The sequence below is a fragment of the Parasteatoda tepidariorum genome, chromosome 1, assembly GCF_043381705.1.
Source record: "Parasteatoda tepidariorum isolate YZ-2023 chromosome 1, CAS_Ptep_4.0, whole genome shotgun sequence".
NCBI lineage: Eukaryota > Metazoa > Arthropoda > Arachnida > Araneae > Theridiidae > Parasteatoda > Parasteatoda tepidariorum.
Window position 1 is genome coordinate 26,099,366 of NC_092204.1, and position 17,843 is coordinate 26,117,208.

At 27.5% G+C, this 17,843-nt stretch overlaps 1 protein-coding gene across 18 annotated transcripts in view; it reads right to left on the reverse strand.

The window, feature by feature from the left end:
• The window catches only part of LOC107442576 (Smad/Smad4 homolog Medea), a 52,375-nt gene that overhangs the window by 8,765 nt on the left and 25,767 nt on the right, over positions 1 to 17,843 (reverse strand). For 4 of the 18 annotated variants that reach the window (XM_071177767.1, XM_043052630.2, XM_043052625.2 and 1 more), the window contains 4 exons: positions 12,944 to 13,060; positions 4,692 to 4,808; positions 3,663 to 3,725; positions 826 to 1,009 (listed from right to left, as the gene is read on the reverse strand). In XM_071177767.1, the coding sequence (XP_071033868.1) occupies positions 826 to 1,009; positions 3,663 to 3,725; positions 4,692 to 4,808; positions 12,944 to 13,060 (481 nt within the window). Of the gene's footprint in view, positions 1 to 825; positions 1,010 to 3,662; positions 3,726 to 4,691; positions 4,809 to 12,943; positions 13,061 to 17,435; positions 17,646 to 17,843 lie in introns of all 18 variants that reach the window. The other 14 variants (XM_071177786.1, XM_071177762.1, XM_043052627.2 and 11 more) reach the window with 7 other exon arrangements.

Below are 17,843 nucleotides of genomic sequence, written 5' to 3' on the forward strand. Positions count from 1 at the left end.
AAAATTGTGGTGAAAATGTAAGCTTTAATTAAATAATTAACATCCTGAATCAACGTTCTGTAGGTTCAATTGTCAACTTAGCAAAGAGATTTGTTTCTGAATTGGTACCGTGGTGTGATTAGCGAGAGTGTGGTTAAAGTTATCAAAAACATGATTAAATGTCTAGAAAAACTGAAATGTGCTTGTTAGTTTTAAGTTTCCTTTTTCAAACCAACTGGTTTTAGATGACTTTAAATCTGTTTTGCTTTTATTGACCTGAACAATGAACGGCTTAGGTTGGGAAATGTTTATCTTTTCCAGTAAAGTTGACATAAAGTTTTTCAGTAAAGGCAGTTATTATGGAAAACTCTGCAAGTTTCTGAACTCCAAAACATCATTTCTTGCAAACATACTTAAAAATTTTTTTTTTAAACTGTATATTAAAAATAAAAAAATGTAAAAAAAAAAAATTATAAAATTATTTCTCAACAAGTATGTCTGTAAAAATAAGACACTCTCAGAGTATGGAAACATTTAAGATCAGGGATTTTTGCAGAATTTTTTTATGGCGACTTTACTTTTTTTTAACGATTTTCAAAGGAAATAAATTTGTATGGGTTTTAATGAAGGAGATTTCAAAAATTGTGATTTTTTGAGGGACAATAGAGAGAATTTTCAATGGCTCAAAGTGGGAGGGAGCATCTTACGGAGGTGATAACTCAAGTATGTCAACTTTACTATAACAGTAGGGTTATTTTTATATTTTTACTTATGTATTGTAGTAGTAGATATTTTTCAAGATCAGAAATTTAATTTTTAAACATAAAATATTTTAGTGAGACTCACCTAGGCCTCTCACTTTGTTCGGTCCTATGTACATTAGAGAGAGCACCCAAGCAGAAACGGTTTCCACCAGATGGATCTACATAGCCATCAACAATAACGCTCGTGTAGGTTGAGGAAACTTTGAAAGTTTCACCCACTTGTTGGTCAAGTTCAAAATACGCAATAGAGCACCAATATTCAGGGGCTTTGAAAAAATAAAGTGAAATCATTAAAACTTCTTTTTAATATGAAGGCAAGTAAAAAACCATTTACAATTACAACTTTTCTTACATTATGCACACTGATTTCTATTCCAGCTTACTTTATGTATCTTACTCAGGGTGTATAGCAAAATTATTCAACAAAAAATAAGCACATTTTAAGCACTTTTCAAGCACTCAAAAAATATCATAATCGGGCAGGGTTGGAAAGTTTGTGACATTTGGCTGTTTTATCTTGTTTTAACCGTCATGTCAAAAAAATAAATAAATAAAAAAAATGCAGGCATTGTTTTGACAATTGTCAAAAATCAGGAAGATTTGAATCATGTAAAAGGAATGGCCTTTTCATATGCTACGGACTGACAATATGCTGAAATAGATTCGGGTTGAATGAATTGTGAAAACATCAAATAGAACAATGTGAACTGTGTCTTACTGCATAATTCGCAGTGAAAATCAACATGGTAAAGGAAAAATCTAATTTTGAAAAAGGGAAAATTAAGCACTTTTTAAAAACACCCAATGAAAAAAGCATCTTTAAGGGCTTTTAAAAAACGAAAATAAGCACCTTTAAGTACTTTTTAAAAATGCTACGCATCCTTTTACTTTATGTATTTACATCAATTTTGCCCTTTTTTAGAATTTTTGACCCACCCACAAACTAAAAAAACAAACCCAGTTCTTTAAAACGTCATTTTGATGAGTTTTTTTAAATTTTTTAGAAAAGAATGCGCCGCTAGAAGCGAACTTTACCACTGCCACACTGAGGGGCAGCTGCCTCAAATAAATATGCAGTGGTTACAAAAACTTAAAATTTTTATGAATTAAATTCCAAATATAAATTTTTAACTACTAAGTATATCTTATTTTGTACTAAACATTTAATTTTTTCAATTAAAAAAAATTGACAATTTATGTATCGAAATCATCAAAATAACTTGATAGTAAATAGGTTAATGTCATTATTTTGTAGTATACAATATGCAGCATTAATATACATAGCTGTCAACAATGATAGAAAGAAATCCAGTAGATTTTACAAAATAATATAAATTTCATAATAATTGTTGCATGATGTACTAAATATTTAACACATAGGGAATTTTAGGGATTTGTATAAGTCATCAAAATAGAAAAATTGTAATATTTTCCAGTTATGATTGACATTAAACATATTTGAAATGTTATGTATTATGTACACTCATGATTTCGAATATTAAAAGGCATTTAATTCAGCAAAGATTAAAGGATTTTTTTAAATTAATTTAAAAAGAGAGTTCTGAATAAAATTAAATTGAATATTTTACAATAAAAAAGTTTTAAGCTGATTTCGATAAATGACGTTTGCTTCATTATGTATTATATAAATAATGAAGTAAGCAATAATCTGTACAAAAATTCTATTTCAAAAAGGATTTTTTTAGGAAACTTACTCACTTTTAGGGAATTTTCTAAAATTCACAAATAGATGGACAACATAAATACAATGGAAATATTCTAAAATTTACATAAATACAAATAAATAGAACAGTAAAGCTATGCTTCAGTTCTAATAGATAGAAAAACAAAGATTAAATTACTTTCATGTTATTTATTTTAACTTAATAGAGCTTAAAATATAACAATGTTTATATTGATGATGTTCTGCCGCATTAAGAAAAATATATATTTTAAGCGAATTTTGAATGTATTTTCGTAAAGTGAATTTTTTTCTTTTTGAAATATTACAATAATGAATATAAGCATACTGCATATATACAATACAAATTTGCTTAGTCAAGTAACAGAAAATAATTCTAAATACTAAATTGAGAAAAGCACCTTACACCCATTTATATTTTTGATTGCAGCAAGCGCTATGCATCTTTAACAAGCATATAAAGATAGTATTTGAGAAACTTTAATTCTTTCAATAATTACACAATTGAACTAATTTTGAAAGTCAACAGAATTAGTAATGGTCTATTTAATTTCAAGCATTTTCGAGTCATTTCATGATTTTATCTAAAATTTGCTTGCATTAATTTATTTTACATAGCTATTTTTGTCAAAAATTTAATTCAGCATAAACATTTAAAAACTGAAGTTTTATGTTTATTGAAAGTATAGGAATTAGCAATTAAACTCAAAATTGTAAAAAAAATAAGAGATAACTTTATTTTTCCTTTGGAAATATTCAAACTAAAAAAAATTATAAAAAGAGTAGAAATTTTACTTATTGAAAAAATCGTCTAGTTTCAACAGTCATTTAAACCACATGGATTTAAATCAGCCAACCCTGCTTTTTTTATGAAAAAAATTAAACAATAACTTAAATAAAAAAATTCCACCTAAAAGAATATATTTATTAATTACAATATGTAGAAATATTTTAAACTTGAATTAATAATTTCTTAAAAAAACTTTAATTAGTTCAGAATAAATTTTTTTCAAAACAACAAACAAATATTTATATTAGAACAATGATTTTTTCAAAAAAGTGATTTACATAGTGCCAAGCATGAGTATAGCCATGAAATAAATGAAGCAAGTAGTCTTTGTGCACAATATAAGAATAACGCTCAACATGAAGTAAATTTTTCAGCGACCTTCATATTTTAAATTATTATTTTTTTAAGAAGGATTTTTTTACCATACCTGGTTGATTAGAGAGAGTGCCCTGCTGTAAAGCTACATCAGCATGCAATTGCTGATGTCCCCCTAGAAAAAAAATATGAACAAAAGCTTGGTTAAACAAAATGTTTAGGATTAATTTAGTGAAATCTTATATATTTAGAGAAATGGTACATATAATATGGTTTAAACTTGAAAAAGCAAATTTTTTCTAGTAACTAAACTTAACTAAAACTTAGGTAACTAAACAACTAAAACTTAAAGTAGAAGTTTAAGTTTTGCAATTTGGAGCAATATATAATGGTTACAGGAACAATTTAGATGGCTTTACTGTTCATTCACCCTTTCCCTTCTTTTTCATCTCTCTCAACCCACTGGTGGATTAGCAAATGGGCGAAATTGGGAGAATGTTTCTCACCTCACTATTTCCATATCTAATAAAATGGAAAAAGCAGTTTTGCTAAGCAGAGAAGGTTAAAATACGACTTTTTACGTGCAGAACCGTCAGTGGGTTAAGTCATTAACCAAGAATCTTCATTCCCAGTTAATGATAAAGTACTTCCCTGAAGAAGATAAACCATTAATTTCCCATAAAGTCATCTTTGCTGTCCTGGAAAAAGGAAGCAAAAAGACACACTCTTTGCTGAACCAGTTTTTTCTTCTCCCCATTGAATAATTATAAGAAAGCAAAATTTTGCTCCACTTAGTAATAAAAAAATATCTTACAAGAACGTCTAGCAGAAGAGGTCATTTAGTTTATTCGGCATAGATTGTTTGTCCAATTGTCCAGGGGGCATTTGAATGAGTTGGGGGTGTTTAGTTTAATACAGTATTTGAGTAAAAATTTCATAGGCTATAAATAAGATTTTTTTCCTCATTTTATCATTATTAGTCAGGCTGGAATTGACATGAATAATTTTTTTTTTCTAGAAAAAACATTCTCACTCTTCCTTCAAGAAAGTTTGCAATCCCTGAGTCAGATAGACCACACATAAAGTATGATAGGTATATGATTTGACTTCAGGAGCAAATGCAGAAAGTTACAGTACTTACAGAAGTTAGTTCCTTGTGGACGCAGAGGTAAGTTATTTTCCGGGGGCACCATAGACTGAGTGTAGGAAAGTGTACTTCCTCCAGTCCAAGTATTTGTTGAACCTGTAGGCAGAATACCTAATGATTGAAGCAGAATTTTAATTAAACGAATACCAGTAACTTTTAAACCATTCAAAACAAAAACAAGATTGCCACAAACATTCAGCAGGGATGAGAGTAGTCAGAGAGTAAAAAGGAGAAAATCCAAGAATGAATGAATGAATATATATATATATAAAAACAACAGTTATATATATATAAATAATATATAAAAATAACATAATATATATACAGTAGAACCGGTTTAAAAAGTTCCCATTTAAAAGTTTTCCTGCGTTAGAAGTTATTTTCTACAAAAACCAACTGTTCCACTGTATATAATATAATATATGTATATATAATATATATAAATAATAGTTTGTTCACCCAGGAGCTGGAACTTGGCTCTGTCTTCATCACGCGGTATCCGATGATAAAATTTTGCTATTTTTGGAAGAAAGATATGAACAATCCTGAATAAGGTTGCTATTTGGTGATCGTATGAATAAAATATTTATTTCACAATCTTAACGTGCATTTTTTTAACATTAAATATTTCATAAATTTGATAATATTTCTTTCTTTTGAGTGAATATTTTGTCCATTTTGAGACATTTTGCTGCAATATATTTAATTAGCTAGAGTAAGGAAAGGTATAACAGCAGATGATAAAGTGAAGTAAGTGACTGAAAAATAATCCACTGTTTGCATTTGGCGTGCATTAAGGGTTGTTTCATTTTCAAATGCAGAGATGTTTCCCCTCTTACTCCTCAGCAGAAATGAACTCGAGGAGGTGGAGCCATGTGCCAACTTCTGGTGAACGAACTATAGAAGCTATAATATCCAAAAATTTGCAAAAAAGTGTGATTTTTTAAACTTTTAAAACATGTGATAATCAATCCCGATGATTAATTTAAAAATTGCATCAATATGAATCACATAAAATTTGAATCATATGCATGATTTTAAAAGTGTGTGAATAAGTATTGCAATATTTGATTTTAAATTGAGAGAATACAAATCCTGATATGTGGCTTTTAAATCATGTGAATATGAAACTGGATATTGGATTTCAAAAATGCGAAAATACAAATCATGATGCGGAATTTTTAGATTGTGTAAATACGAATCCCAATGTCTAATCTATAAATACGAAAATCAATGTTTGATATTACAACCACATAAACAAATCAGGACAATGTATTTTAAACTCACGTGAATACAAATCACTAAATAGAGTTTTAAAAAACGTGTAAATACAAATTGCACTATTGGATTTTTAAATCTTGAAAATAAGAATCGCAATGTACGACACTTAAATCATGTAAATAAGAGTCGCAACGAGAAAATTTCGAATCAATCGCGATTTTAAAAACACGTAAATACAAATCGCGATCATGGATTTTTAAAACTCGTAAATAGGAATCACAATGTACGATATTTAAATGCGTGAATAAGAATTGCAATGCGCAACTTTTAAATCAAGTTAATACGAAATACAATGTTTAATATTAAAGTCACGTGAATAAGACTCAAGATATTAGCAGATTCTGGGCCGGAGATTTCTAAAAGGCTTTTTTGTATTGTTTAGCCATAATAAATAAAAAATCCCCCGCTATTTTTAAAAAATTATTTTGTTTGTCGCTGTTTCCTGGCGCAAACAGGAAGCAGCGTCTGAATTACGCCTGCAAACGTCTGAATTACAAAAAAATGAGCTATCTGGGAGGCAGGCAAAACTACAGGAAATCTTATTTTCTGCGCGTATAAGCAGAGAAAATAGCTAAAATAAGTTAAAATGCGGAAAGGTTGGCAGCTACGTAGATTAAATTTTTTGTTCATCTTTGAAAATCCGAAATGAATATAACTATTTTTTTTCAATGACTGAACTTCCAGAAAAAGAGGAATATTTATTAAAAAAAAAAAGAAACTTTCAGAGAATCAGAGTTTTTGATAAAAAGGCTGAAATTCGACAGACAAAAGCGAAAGAAGCGGATATCTGCTAAAAAAGTGGAAAAATCTCATCCCTGACAGAAAAAAAAATTCATTGACTTTTCCAGACTGATTTTATTGGATTTGCTTAATTTTTGATGTTATTTACACAAATGCTATAGTTATTTTTTCAGTTAAGCCTCACTCTTAATCATAAAATATATTGATTATATGTGCCATTAGAGCTAAAAATAAACAATTAAAAAAATATATATTAAAATACAAACTTTTTTTTTTTCAAAAAATATCAGATTTTTCAGTATTTTAAAAATAAAATTATTCAATTTCCTAAACTTTTCGGTCGTAAAATTTCTTTATATTTCCAGATTGGCAAAATTTTTTGATTTTTCCTTGTTCTGTGGTCACCTTGAAAAATGACAATGCAATAATTTAAAAAAGCAAAATTTTCAAGAAAATTCAGTTATTTTGCTTCTGAATTAAAAGACTAAAAAGAGTTTTACATCTTAAATATGTTACTGATGGTTGTTTCAAGTGCCATACATCAATGAAAAATGGGCTATATGAAGTAAATGTAAAAATACCTCAAATATTTATATGGAACTAAAAATACAACGTGCATGCAGTTTAATATTTTCTATTAAGGGAAATCAGTCCCATTATCGTCACCATATTTACAAGAATGGAATCATTTATAAATGACAACATTTAAATTTTTTCGGTTGTCAGATTTATGAGTGCAGGACATCTGAATTCAAACACTTGGCTCATCGATATAAATCGAAAGTTAGATAGAGCCTTTAAGTTGAAGGATTAGAAAAGTCCATTTTCAGGTATTGCATTACAATACTATGTTTTTTTTTAAACCACTAATTGTCATGTAGGCAGATGGGATAAAGAATTGGTTAGAATACAAGGATCTTTCCTTTAAAAAAAGAATTTGTTTATTGCTTTCGTGGTTTCTAAAATATGTGTTTAGTTTTACTGAACCTTAGTTCTGTACAAAGGTTTATAAGAGTAACCAATAATGATTTTTTTAAAGCTGTAATTATATTAACTTTCTGTCAATAATAAAATATTTCTGGAATAACTTAGCTATTTTTATAAAAAAGATATGCATTAATGAAAAATTGCAGTATTTCAAATTGACAATTTCAATCCAAAAAGAAACTTAATTCAACAATAAAGAAAAATGCTTTAATAAATAAAAACCAGAATGATCAGATTAAATAGAAAGGCAATGTATAAAAAACGTCTGAACAAAACATACTATACCATGAAATATCTTTTCAAATGGTACTTAAAGAATTCACAAAATAAAAATCTTCCCAATTTTTCTTTATTTATTGAAAATGATTTCAATTATCTTAGTGCAGCAAAATAACATTGAAAACAATATTAGTAACTTAAAACATAATTGTAAGCTGCAGATGATTATTTCCAGGGAACAGGATTAAAAGAAACTTCAAAAAAAAAAAAAAAAAAAAAAAAAAAAAAAAAAAAANAAAAAAAAAAAAAAAAAAACTGGTTTTAACTCGTTTTTTCCTTGGATTATTTCAAATAAAAGGTACAACATTATTTTATACCCTAAGTTAAAATTATTAAAAGAATGAAACATGTTTTTTCTAAAAACTTTATCGATTATTAATTAATATTTTCAATAAACAAATATTCACTTTTGTTCAATAAATATCCCAAAAAAGAATAGGGTCAAGTGAGGTAAAGTGGGTACATAGGGTGTTAGAGACATTTGCTGAGATTTCAGCAAGCAATTTTATTTTAGCTCTATAATCTGATAAAAAAAATTAAGGTTTACAAACTATCTGTTTATGATCAATTTAAATGGTATGCTAGTTTAAGTTGTTGATGTACTTTCTTCTAATATCATTAAAAACTGTCAAAACCCATTAATTTTAGTTCAAACTGGTAAAGGGACATCTAAAGAACAGATCTACATAGAAATTTAAGTAAATTTCAAAATTTTATTTATTAAGAATTGTTTAACAGTGGGTATATAGTTAGGCTTAGCTAAATGTTGTATGACAGGAATATTTTTTTTTTTACTTTCGTGTTAACTTTAGTAACTATCTAATGCTCTATATTTTATAATAAAATTGTTAAAAAAATAACTTGCTTATAGCCTTACATAGTAATTTTAACACTGAAAACAAAATTTCTTTTATACTTTATTCTTTTAAGAGAAGAACGACAGAGAGAATAACAATTTAACAGACATATTACACAATAAATACTTTACCAAGGTAGCACAATGGTACAACTTAATGGGTATATTTAAAGATATAGATGAATTTTCATATTAGTTTCTGCCTTCATACATGACTTTAGCAAAATAAACATTAAAAAAAAAATTGCTTTAATCACTGCAGGCCAAGAGGACCACCTTTTTTTCTTTTAAAAACAAATTACTGTAAAAACTCTTATCCACAGAAAAACTTAAATTATTATCAGACATGGGATATTAAGCAGTTTAATTTTTTGATTTGGTAAAATTGAAATTTCATTTGGCAAATTAAGAATCCCCACCACCTAAATGTAAATACACCTGGTAATACACCACCATTAGTGCTCAGAAACAAAATGAAACACATTGCAACAGGATTTACTCAAATACAGGATTTTTTACAGACAAATTTGTATTAAGTTATTTTTAATGAATTCTGTATTCAATAAGCTACCCCAGATTAAGGATGATTTAAATTACGATTTAAAAAGAAGTTTCTTTTAAAAAAAAAAAAAGTCATTGATTTAAATCAACTGATATTTTTAAAGCATCAATTTAAGTTAAGAGAAATAATGAAAGGAGAAAGTAAGAAAATTATTGATAGATGTTCAAAATAGAATAATAAATAATAGTAATAAATACAATATGTGGATAAAAGTGATAAGAGACTTAAGTTATGTTACATTAGCTGTGTCACACATAGTTAGCTGTTTAGTGAAAATGTTTTAATTATATTCATTTAAAGTTTGGTTAGATGTAAACACTTTTAAAAGTTATTAAATATGCAGTTAGTGTATATAATGAAATTTAATTACAATTCATGAAGATGTTGACCTTGATAAGAAATTGCGATGATTTTATTTACTTTGAGGGTAGCTTTGTAAAAATTAAATAATTTTAATTTTATTAAATAACATTAAATAATTAAGCTATAATATTGTTTTTTTACAATTCTAAGTATGATACACATTTTATAAGAGCTTTAATTCGAAAACATAAAAAAATCAGATTTTTAAAAAAAAATATATTGTATTTTTTGGTAATCCTGTCAGTCACAGTAACATGCATAATAATTTTTTTTTGTTACCTACATATTATAAAACAAGATATTGAATCTTCTTTTTGCACATTTAAATAACTAGAACCTATGTGTGTGTATATAATATAATATATATGCTTTGTTGCAAGTCTCTAGATCTACTAAAAAGTTAAATGTAAAATGCTTTTCAATTGCTCAAAGGGTTACAAATATATATTTACATTAAACTTTAAAAAAGTTTAAGCACAGAAAATGAATCAATATAGAAAAATTAAAAATTATTAGGCAAAGACCATTTCCATGATAAGCATATTAATTTTTTTTAAAAAAGAAAAAAAAATTAAGCATAATGAGTTAACTTAAAATAGAGTCTAATGTACAAAATACAAATTTGTATGTAACTATACAAATCTCTGAGTGCTTGCAATGTCTTATATTTGTCTAAAAATTATTTTATTTTAGCTACTTTACTAGCATTTCAATTTTAAAAAATGAAAAAAGAACACATTTTCAACTTATGAAGAAAAAAAATTGACTTACCATATAACCAAACTGATTAAGGATGCTCACTTTACAAGCCTATTTAAGGGTAATTGGTTTTGGGGAAAAATTACTTGAAAATACTTATTTTCTTGTGAAATATTACGCATATTATTTTTCATTTTTTAAAGGTGGCATAACTTGCAGAAAGCTTGAAGAATAAGCAAGAAATATTTTAAAGCAATTGCAGTGCAATTCAAAAATTCAGATTTTGAAACAGAAGAATTGAAATGTGCTTTATTGCGATAGTAAAATCTGTAGCTATACTTTTCTGAAATATTTTCTATAGCAAAATAAAGCAGTCAGTTGCTATTCCACAAGTTATTTGTTTTCAAAAAAATAAATAAGTGTCACTACACTGAATTGTAGAAAGATAAATACTCACAGAAAGCAAAAGTAAAAAGATTACTCCCAGAGTAAATAACAAGTCTGTGCATTGACATTTAAGTACAACGCCATATCAGAAAATAAGGTGAATTTAGAGCTCTTTAGTAGCTGATTATTTTATACAAAGCTGGTATCAAGGTATAACAGTTTGTAAATATTTCTATATCAATCTGTCTGATGATTAAAATACTTTAAATTAGGTATGTAATGTTATTCCGCCAATAGATTTGTAAACAGCAACCAACAAATGGCATTTCTTATCCACAACCTCTTGGTTGTGGATAAGAAATTTCTCTACCTCTTGGCATTACCTATTTCACCAAATGTTAATTTGAATTCCCATGTCGAAGAGTTTCTTCTCAAAACCTTGCTATGTCAAATATTTTTAAAAATAGAAAATTAATTCTTTCAGAAGAATCACAAAATAGGTTTATTGTAAACCAATTCTTTTTTATTTAATGCATAATTATTTTTGTCTTACTTATAAAAATTATCATTGCTGTATTTAGACTTATAGTCGACTATTATTACATACATAATTGTTAGCAGTTATTCTTATGTTTCATGACAGACACTACTTTTTAAGAGTTCTATTTTAGAACATATTTAGCTCTGAGCTTGTTATCTTGAAAACTTGCTATTTAAAAGTTTTTTCAGTGTCTCTTCAACTTTGAGATATCTAGAGTATACTGTACTTACACGAGTAGCATTTCCATAGACTGGTGAAAGTGAAAACAGAATACATGATTAGGGAATCTGGAGTCAGACTAACTTAAGAGGGAATGTTTGATTTGGTGCCTCATTGAAATAAATGTTTTGTGGCTTCTTTTTTCGAATGATAATATGACAGGATTGTTCATCAATTTATCACTACCTATTCTTTTGACAACCAAAAATTCACCTCATTTTTGATACACCATGTCTTTAAATGCTACAGGGAAAAACCAGTGGTCAGAAAAATTACACTATTTTCGTAGTTTAGTACAACCAAAACTACTTTGCTGCAAATGTAGTTAACTACTTCATTACTTTAAGTAGACAAACTTTGCTGGAGAACTAAATTTACACCATGTTCAAAATGGTTTCGAATAAGAAATTAGCTTACATTAAGCATTAGGGAATAATTTATTAATGTTTACATGAGCCAGTTTGTAATTCCAAAACATCTTTATCCATTTTTGTTCACTTAACCTTCAACTTTTTGCCTTTTTCAATAGTGAATATTTAATTTAAGAAATGGGAAATTATCAAATGCTTGCAATTTTTAAAAATTGTTTAATGCTATTTTATCTCCTCCAAGAAATTAATTGAGGTAATTAATTAACATCAAAAATACGTTCCCTTTCTTTGAAATAATATCAATGCTTCTCGAGTGTGCATTCACATGTGAAAGTGTAACAGAAGTAATAAATTATCAATTTTTCGTAATGGCTAGTTTATATATTAGTTATACGTGATTTTAAATTCATAATTTCTGTTAACGCTCAGCTTCAGCCATAGGGTCATTTTCATTGCATCTATTGACAGATCCGTGTTACTATTCTTAACTAACACTAAAAGTAGTTGCCAGGAATTGCCACACACTACTGTTTTTTCTCCTTGTATCACGCTATTCACTACACTACTTTTTTAAAAAAGTAGCCAGCTACATTAAAAACTACAAAAAAAATTAGCAACTACAGCAGTTTCACAACTTGTAGTGTGTTACTTCCGACCACTGGGAGAAACATTAAAAATAAAGCAACAAACACAAATTAAAATATAAAAGGCTATTAAGTTTTCATAATTTCCCAAAGTTTTTTGCAATAGTGCAGTTGACAGCATCCAAGTAATTTTGTTCATAATGAAAGCAAGCAAATGATACAATGTGTCAAGGATTGCAGGAGATGGGATCAAAATGGAAAAAAACGGGTTGGATAGACATCTTCAATTAATCAAATACTTTATATACTTTATGAGGCAAATACTTGAGGCAAAAAGGAGAGAAAGGGAGAGAGAAAGAGGTAAAAAAAAACTTACTATTATTTGAAGTAAAGTTTTGGGAGAGAGCTGACTGAGGTGGGGAGGTTCCAAGACCATTCAAAGTAGTAGGAGTTAAGTGAGGTGAGAGGGCATCTAAAGCAGTATTTCCATTAACTAAAGCACAAAGATTTTATGTATCAATTAAGTATTTCTATTAATTTTAAAGCACAAACATTTCAGCATTAACTATTCTTATTAACTTTAAAGCATAGACATTTATGTATCAATTAAGTATTTTCACTGACTTTAAAAGTACAAAAATCGTCTATGTCAAATTCCCAGACTCAATAGAACAAAACTAGTTATAAAGAAATATTTCACTCATTCACAGGTTTAATTATTAATATCTCAATATGTATCCGAATATCAATGCTTTTAATCAAGTTACACAGGTCAAAGCCTCTATAAAATAGCGCTAATAATAAAAATAATGGTAGTATAGCCTAATTGTAATAGTGGTAAGAGACTTAATATTTTTAAGTATATAAGATGAAATACGGTGAAATTCCCAGATTTAATAGAACAAAATTCGTTATAAGGAAATATTTCACGAGGTTTAATTATTATTGATATCTCAATAGTATCAGAGGATCAATGCTTTTAATCAAATTACACAGGTCGAAGCCTCTATAAAATAGTGCTAATAGTAATAATAATGGTAGTATAGCCTAATTGAAATAGTGGTAAGAGACTTAAAATTTTTCACCTATCTTTGTTTGAAACGAGATATTTTAACTATCATGCTACGTTAACAAAATAAGTAATGATATTTAGTTCCAAAAGTGAAGATTTAAGAATTATAAAAAAACACAAAATCTAAATATACTTTCGGTAATTCAATTTTTAAAAAAAATACATATAGTACTTAATCCCTATTTAGAACTAGCAAAACAAATCATATGAGTGATTTGAATTAAATTAATGATTCAAAATAGTCTACACAAATCAATTCCAGTACAGTTATTAACAGATCACTTTAAATAACAAATTAAATAATCATCTCTCAACATTGAAAAAGTTATTTGAATGAAATCAAATGAATAAATTTACTATCACCCATTTAAATGTTCTGACAAACTTATTTCAGTCAGCATCAAAAAAATATATATAAATAAAAGGTATAAAAGCATTGATTCAGATCCATGTCTTTAATAATGAAATCAGCATCTTCTTTCTCTGATATTTAACTATGAAAGTTAATATCATGTTTTCCTAATTAGTGTATTCTGTGGCATTGACGAGGGCTAGTATGTTGATGATAAATGTCTTTTTGGCCGTTTTTTCCCCTTCCCCATAGGGTATTTTTTTAAAAATTATTTTTTAATTTTTCTCCTTCAGACTTTTTCCTTTTCTAGATTTTTTCTTATCAATATTGATAGATAACTTTTATTTTAAGAGAATTTTGCATTGAATATTGTATTTAAAATATCGTTCAATAGCAAGTGTTGATATTGCTTTTGGAAGAAAGACGATTAGATTTTCAAGAGTATCAAAAAATATTAAACAATACAATGCAATACTGATGCTCTTGAAAATTATGATCAGAAATTAATAAATGCTTATTTATATTTAATATTTATTTAAATTTCACTTCATTTATTCCTTAATTACATATTTAGTTTAATAACTTTTTTTATATTTATAAATCTAGTTTAGGATTTATAATTTTTATTTTTATTTTAAAAAAAAGATGATATAAAACATAGCATGAAAAATTTGAAAGGCTTTCTTTAACGTTTGAAGTGTTGTTTTTTAAAAAAGGCTTTAAGAATTTTTTTCCCCAATTCGTCAAGAGTATTTTTCAAGAAGTTTATGTCATCGACATCCTAGACATGGTAATGAAAATCTGATCCTTAAAATATTAAAAAAGCAGGGAAAAATTCTTAGGGGGATCAATAAAGTTCCTATATAAAAGCAAAAGCGTCATTCAAATGCAAATTTAGCACTAAATTTTAACTATGAAATCTTTTTTTTTTAAAACAAGTAGTGAAGAATGTAAATTACAGCAATATACTTAAAAATAATTCAGATTAATTTAACTAAAAAGTTGTAAAATGCTCTTATTTTTAAAAATAAGTTATAAATTCAACATAAATTTTTGTTATTACTCAGAAAAATTAAAAATTTTAATAAATTTACTTTAAAAAATTTTTTTTTAAATTTTAAGAAAAAAAACTGAAGTTAATATAACTTACTTGACACACCTTAGTAAATCGTCTATATACAGATATACATTAAATTGGTATTAATGGCTCAACAAAAAGCACAACATTTAACATCACAATCCTGAATTTCTAACTTACCTTGGAAGAAAATAACTCAGAACAAGTTTTACAAGCAAATCAATTTTTTAAAAAAAATAAAGAAATCAATCAGAAAGAAAGAACAAGAAATAAGAAGCCCTAAAATAGTATTCGCAACACAAAATTGATAAAAAAAATTGTTGCATAACAGTGTTAAATTTCATTGATTTAACTACTATTTAAAAATTATCTAAAATTTCAAAACAATGAATGGCAATATAATGACGCATATTGGAACTACATCAAAACTTTTATTTGAAAAACTTATTTCATTTTTCCAAATTATTCTATTAAAAATTATGATGTATAAAAGCTACAGGGGCAGAATAATTAAGCGAAAAGTTATAGAAGTTTGTCAACAAAACCATAATTAATTGAAAAAAAAAAAAAACTTTTTGTACTATTTTTTAAAAATATGGAAAATCATTCATCTAATTTTTAATCCAAATATAAGAAATGTGCATGCGTGGTATATTTTTAAAAAAATAGTGCAAGAAGTTAACAGCTAGTGTGATTAATCTGGAATGTTATTTATTTTTTGCTACTTGATTTAAATTCTTTCTTGCCTTACATACCAGTTTCCTGAAAAATTATGTAATGAAAAATCAGAGTATAAAGAGAATAATTCATACAACTCAATTCATTTTGTATTAAGCTAATTTAAATATTAATCTATAGGACTTTACCTAATTGCTTTTATTAGAATAAATTAAAAGCATTAGCCTCCCTATTTAAGGATCTCACTGCATTCAGTTAAAAAAAAAAAATCTAAAAATAATATTTTGAGGAAACTAAAATATATATTTTATTTTGAAAACAATAAAACTAAAAGGCAGTTTTTTTTTTCAATAAAAAAATATTCGTAATAAAAGTTACGATATCAATTTGTAAAATGCTAGATATTCCCATTTTGCATAATATGCCATAAGTCAAAACTTCAGCATGAAACCTATATATTAACAAAAGACTGAGAAAAAATATTTTGGACTGACTGCTTACAAAACATGCATGTAAAGTAAGTACCGCTTAGGAAAATCCTGTACAAAAAATGTTTTTAAAAACTTTTTTTGCTTTTACATGAAAAAACCTTTCAGAAACTTTATTTTACATAAGTACCAACATTGTTCAGACATTTATCGTAGCAAGAAACGGACCCTCTTCAAAGAAAGACAACCAATTCTGAATGTTTTTTCATCAATTTGTGACAACCTCACGCAAAACAGCTTTTGAAATTTGTGGGAACTCCCCATAAAGCATTCATATTGAAAACAGTCTATTTTACGAATTTAGCTTTTGCAACTTGATCACTGAACATTGGCGCGTACATCATTGAATTGTTAAGCCACCTTTTTCACCATTCCGTTTTCAGCATGAATAACTTCAAGTTGACAATACATTTCAGGTAGCTTAACATTCTTTGGGTTCAAAACCTGTGTAATAGTTGGTTGACCTTTCACAGTTGGTTGAATCAGGGGTGATTGTGAGCCCAAGTCAAAATTCCGGAAAATTTCTTGAGTTAAAAAAAAAACAACTTTAAATTGAAAAAAATTTAAGCAAGTTTTTTTTCTCCTTTTTCTCAATATTTCTTGGTTTACTTAACATATATTTAAAATTTTACACATACCTATACCACTTACATATACCCATGATGACCAGGAGAAGTAATTAAAATTTACAAATATGTCTTTCTTTCTTGAGTTTATGATTATAATAACTATTTACTGATAAAAAATGAATATTAATCATGAATATAAGCTTATAAAGTATCTGGCTCTCCCTTACAAACAAATAAACTGTGTTTTTAAGTTCCACCTTTGAAAATTTGATTTTCGGAAACTTCTGCGATATAAGATTTTTTGAAATATCTGGACCTTCGATCTCCGGAAGCATCCGGATCACTGCTAGCGAAAAATCCGGATTTTTTCCGGAGCACAATCAGCCCTGTTGAATCAGAAATTATTTTAAACATTTTGAATGCTCACTGTCACATAAAAATACAACACAATTGGCTACAATGGGGTTAGAATATTGTCGATCAACCAGAGACACATGTGTCGAGCTGCGACACTACCACTGGGATGGCGGCAGAACAAATCAATACTTATATTAGGGCCATGTCTCTTGTGTCAGTTATAATTAGGAAAATGAGGGGAACAAAAATTCTAACTTAAAGTATGCTTCCTTACTTTGGGAAATAGTTTGAGCTTCTTGTCCTGGAGAAAAGAATCCTGGAGAAGGTGTAGATAAAGGTGGTACAGAGGGTGTTGTAGGTGGTGTAGAAAGAGAAGCTGTTGAGGGTGTAGCGACAGACTGGAGCTGTTGCGTACAGATGGAGAGTGGTTGTGTTACTGGTTGTTGCGCCTGAGGTGAGATGCTTGGAATGGCAGAGGCTACAACTAAACAAGGAATGGCAGTTATTTATTTTTATAAATCTATAGTTATTATCAAAAATGACACACAGACTTGCAAACCCAGGGTGCGTAGCCAAATCTTTGAATAAAAAATAAGCACTTTTTAAAAACTTTTCAAGCACTTTACAAAAATTTTCAAGCACTCAAAAAATTCATATTCAACCAATGATATTATTGAAAAAC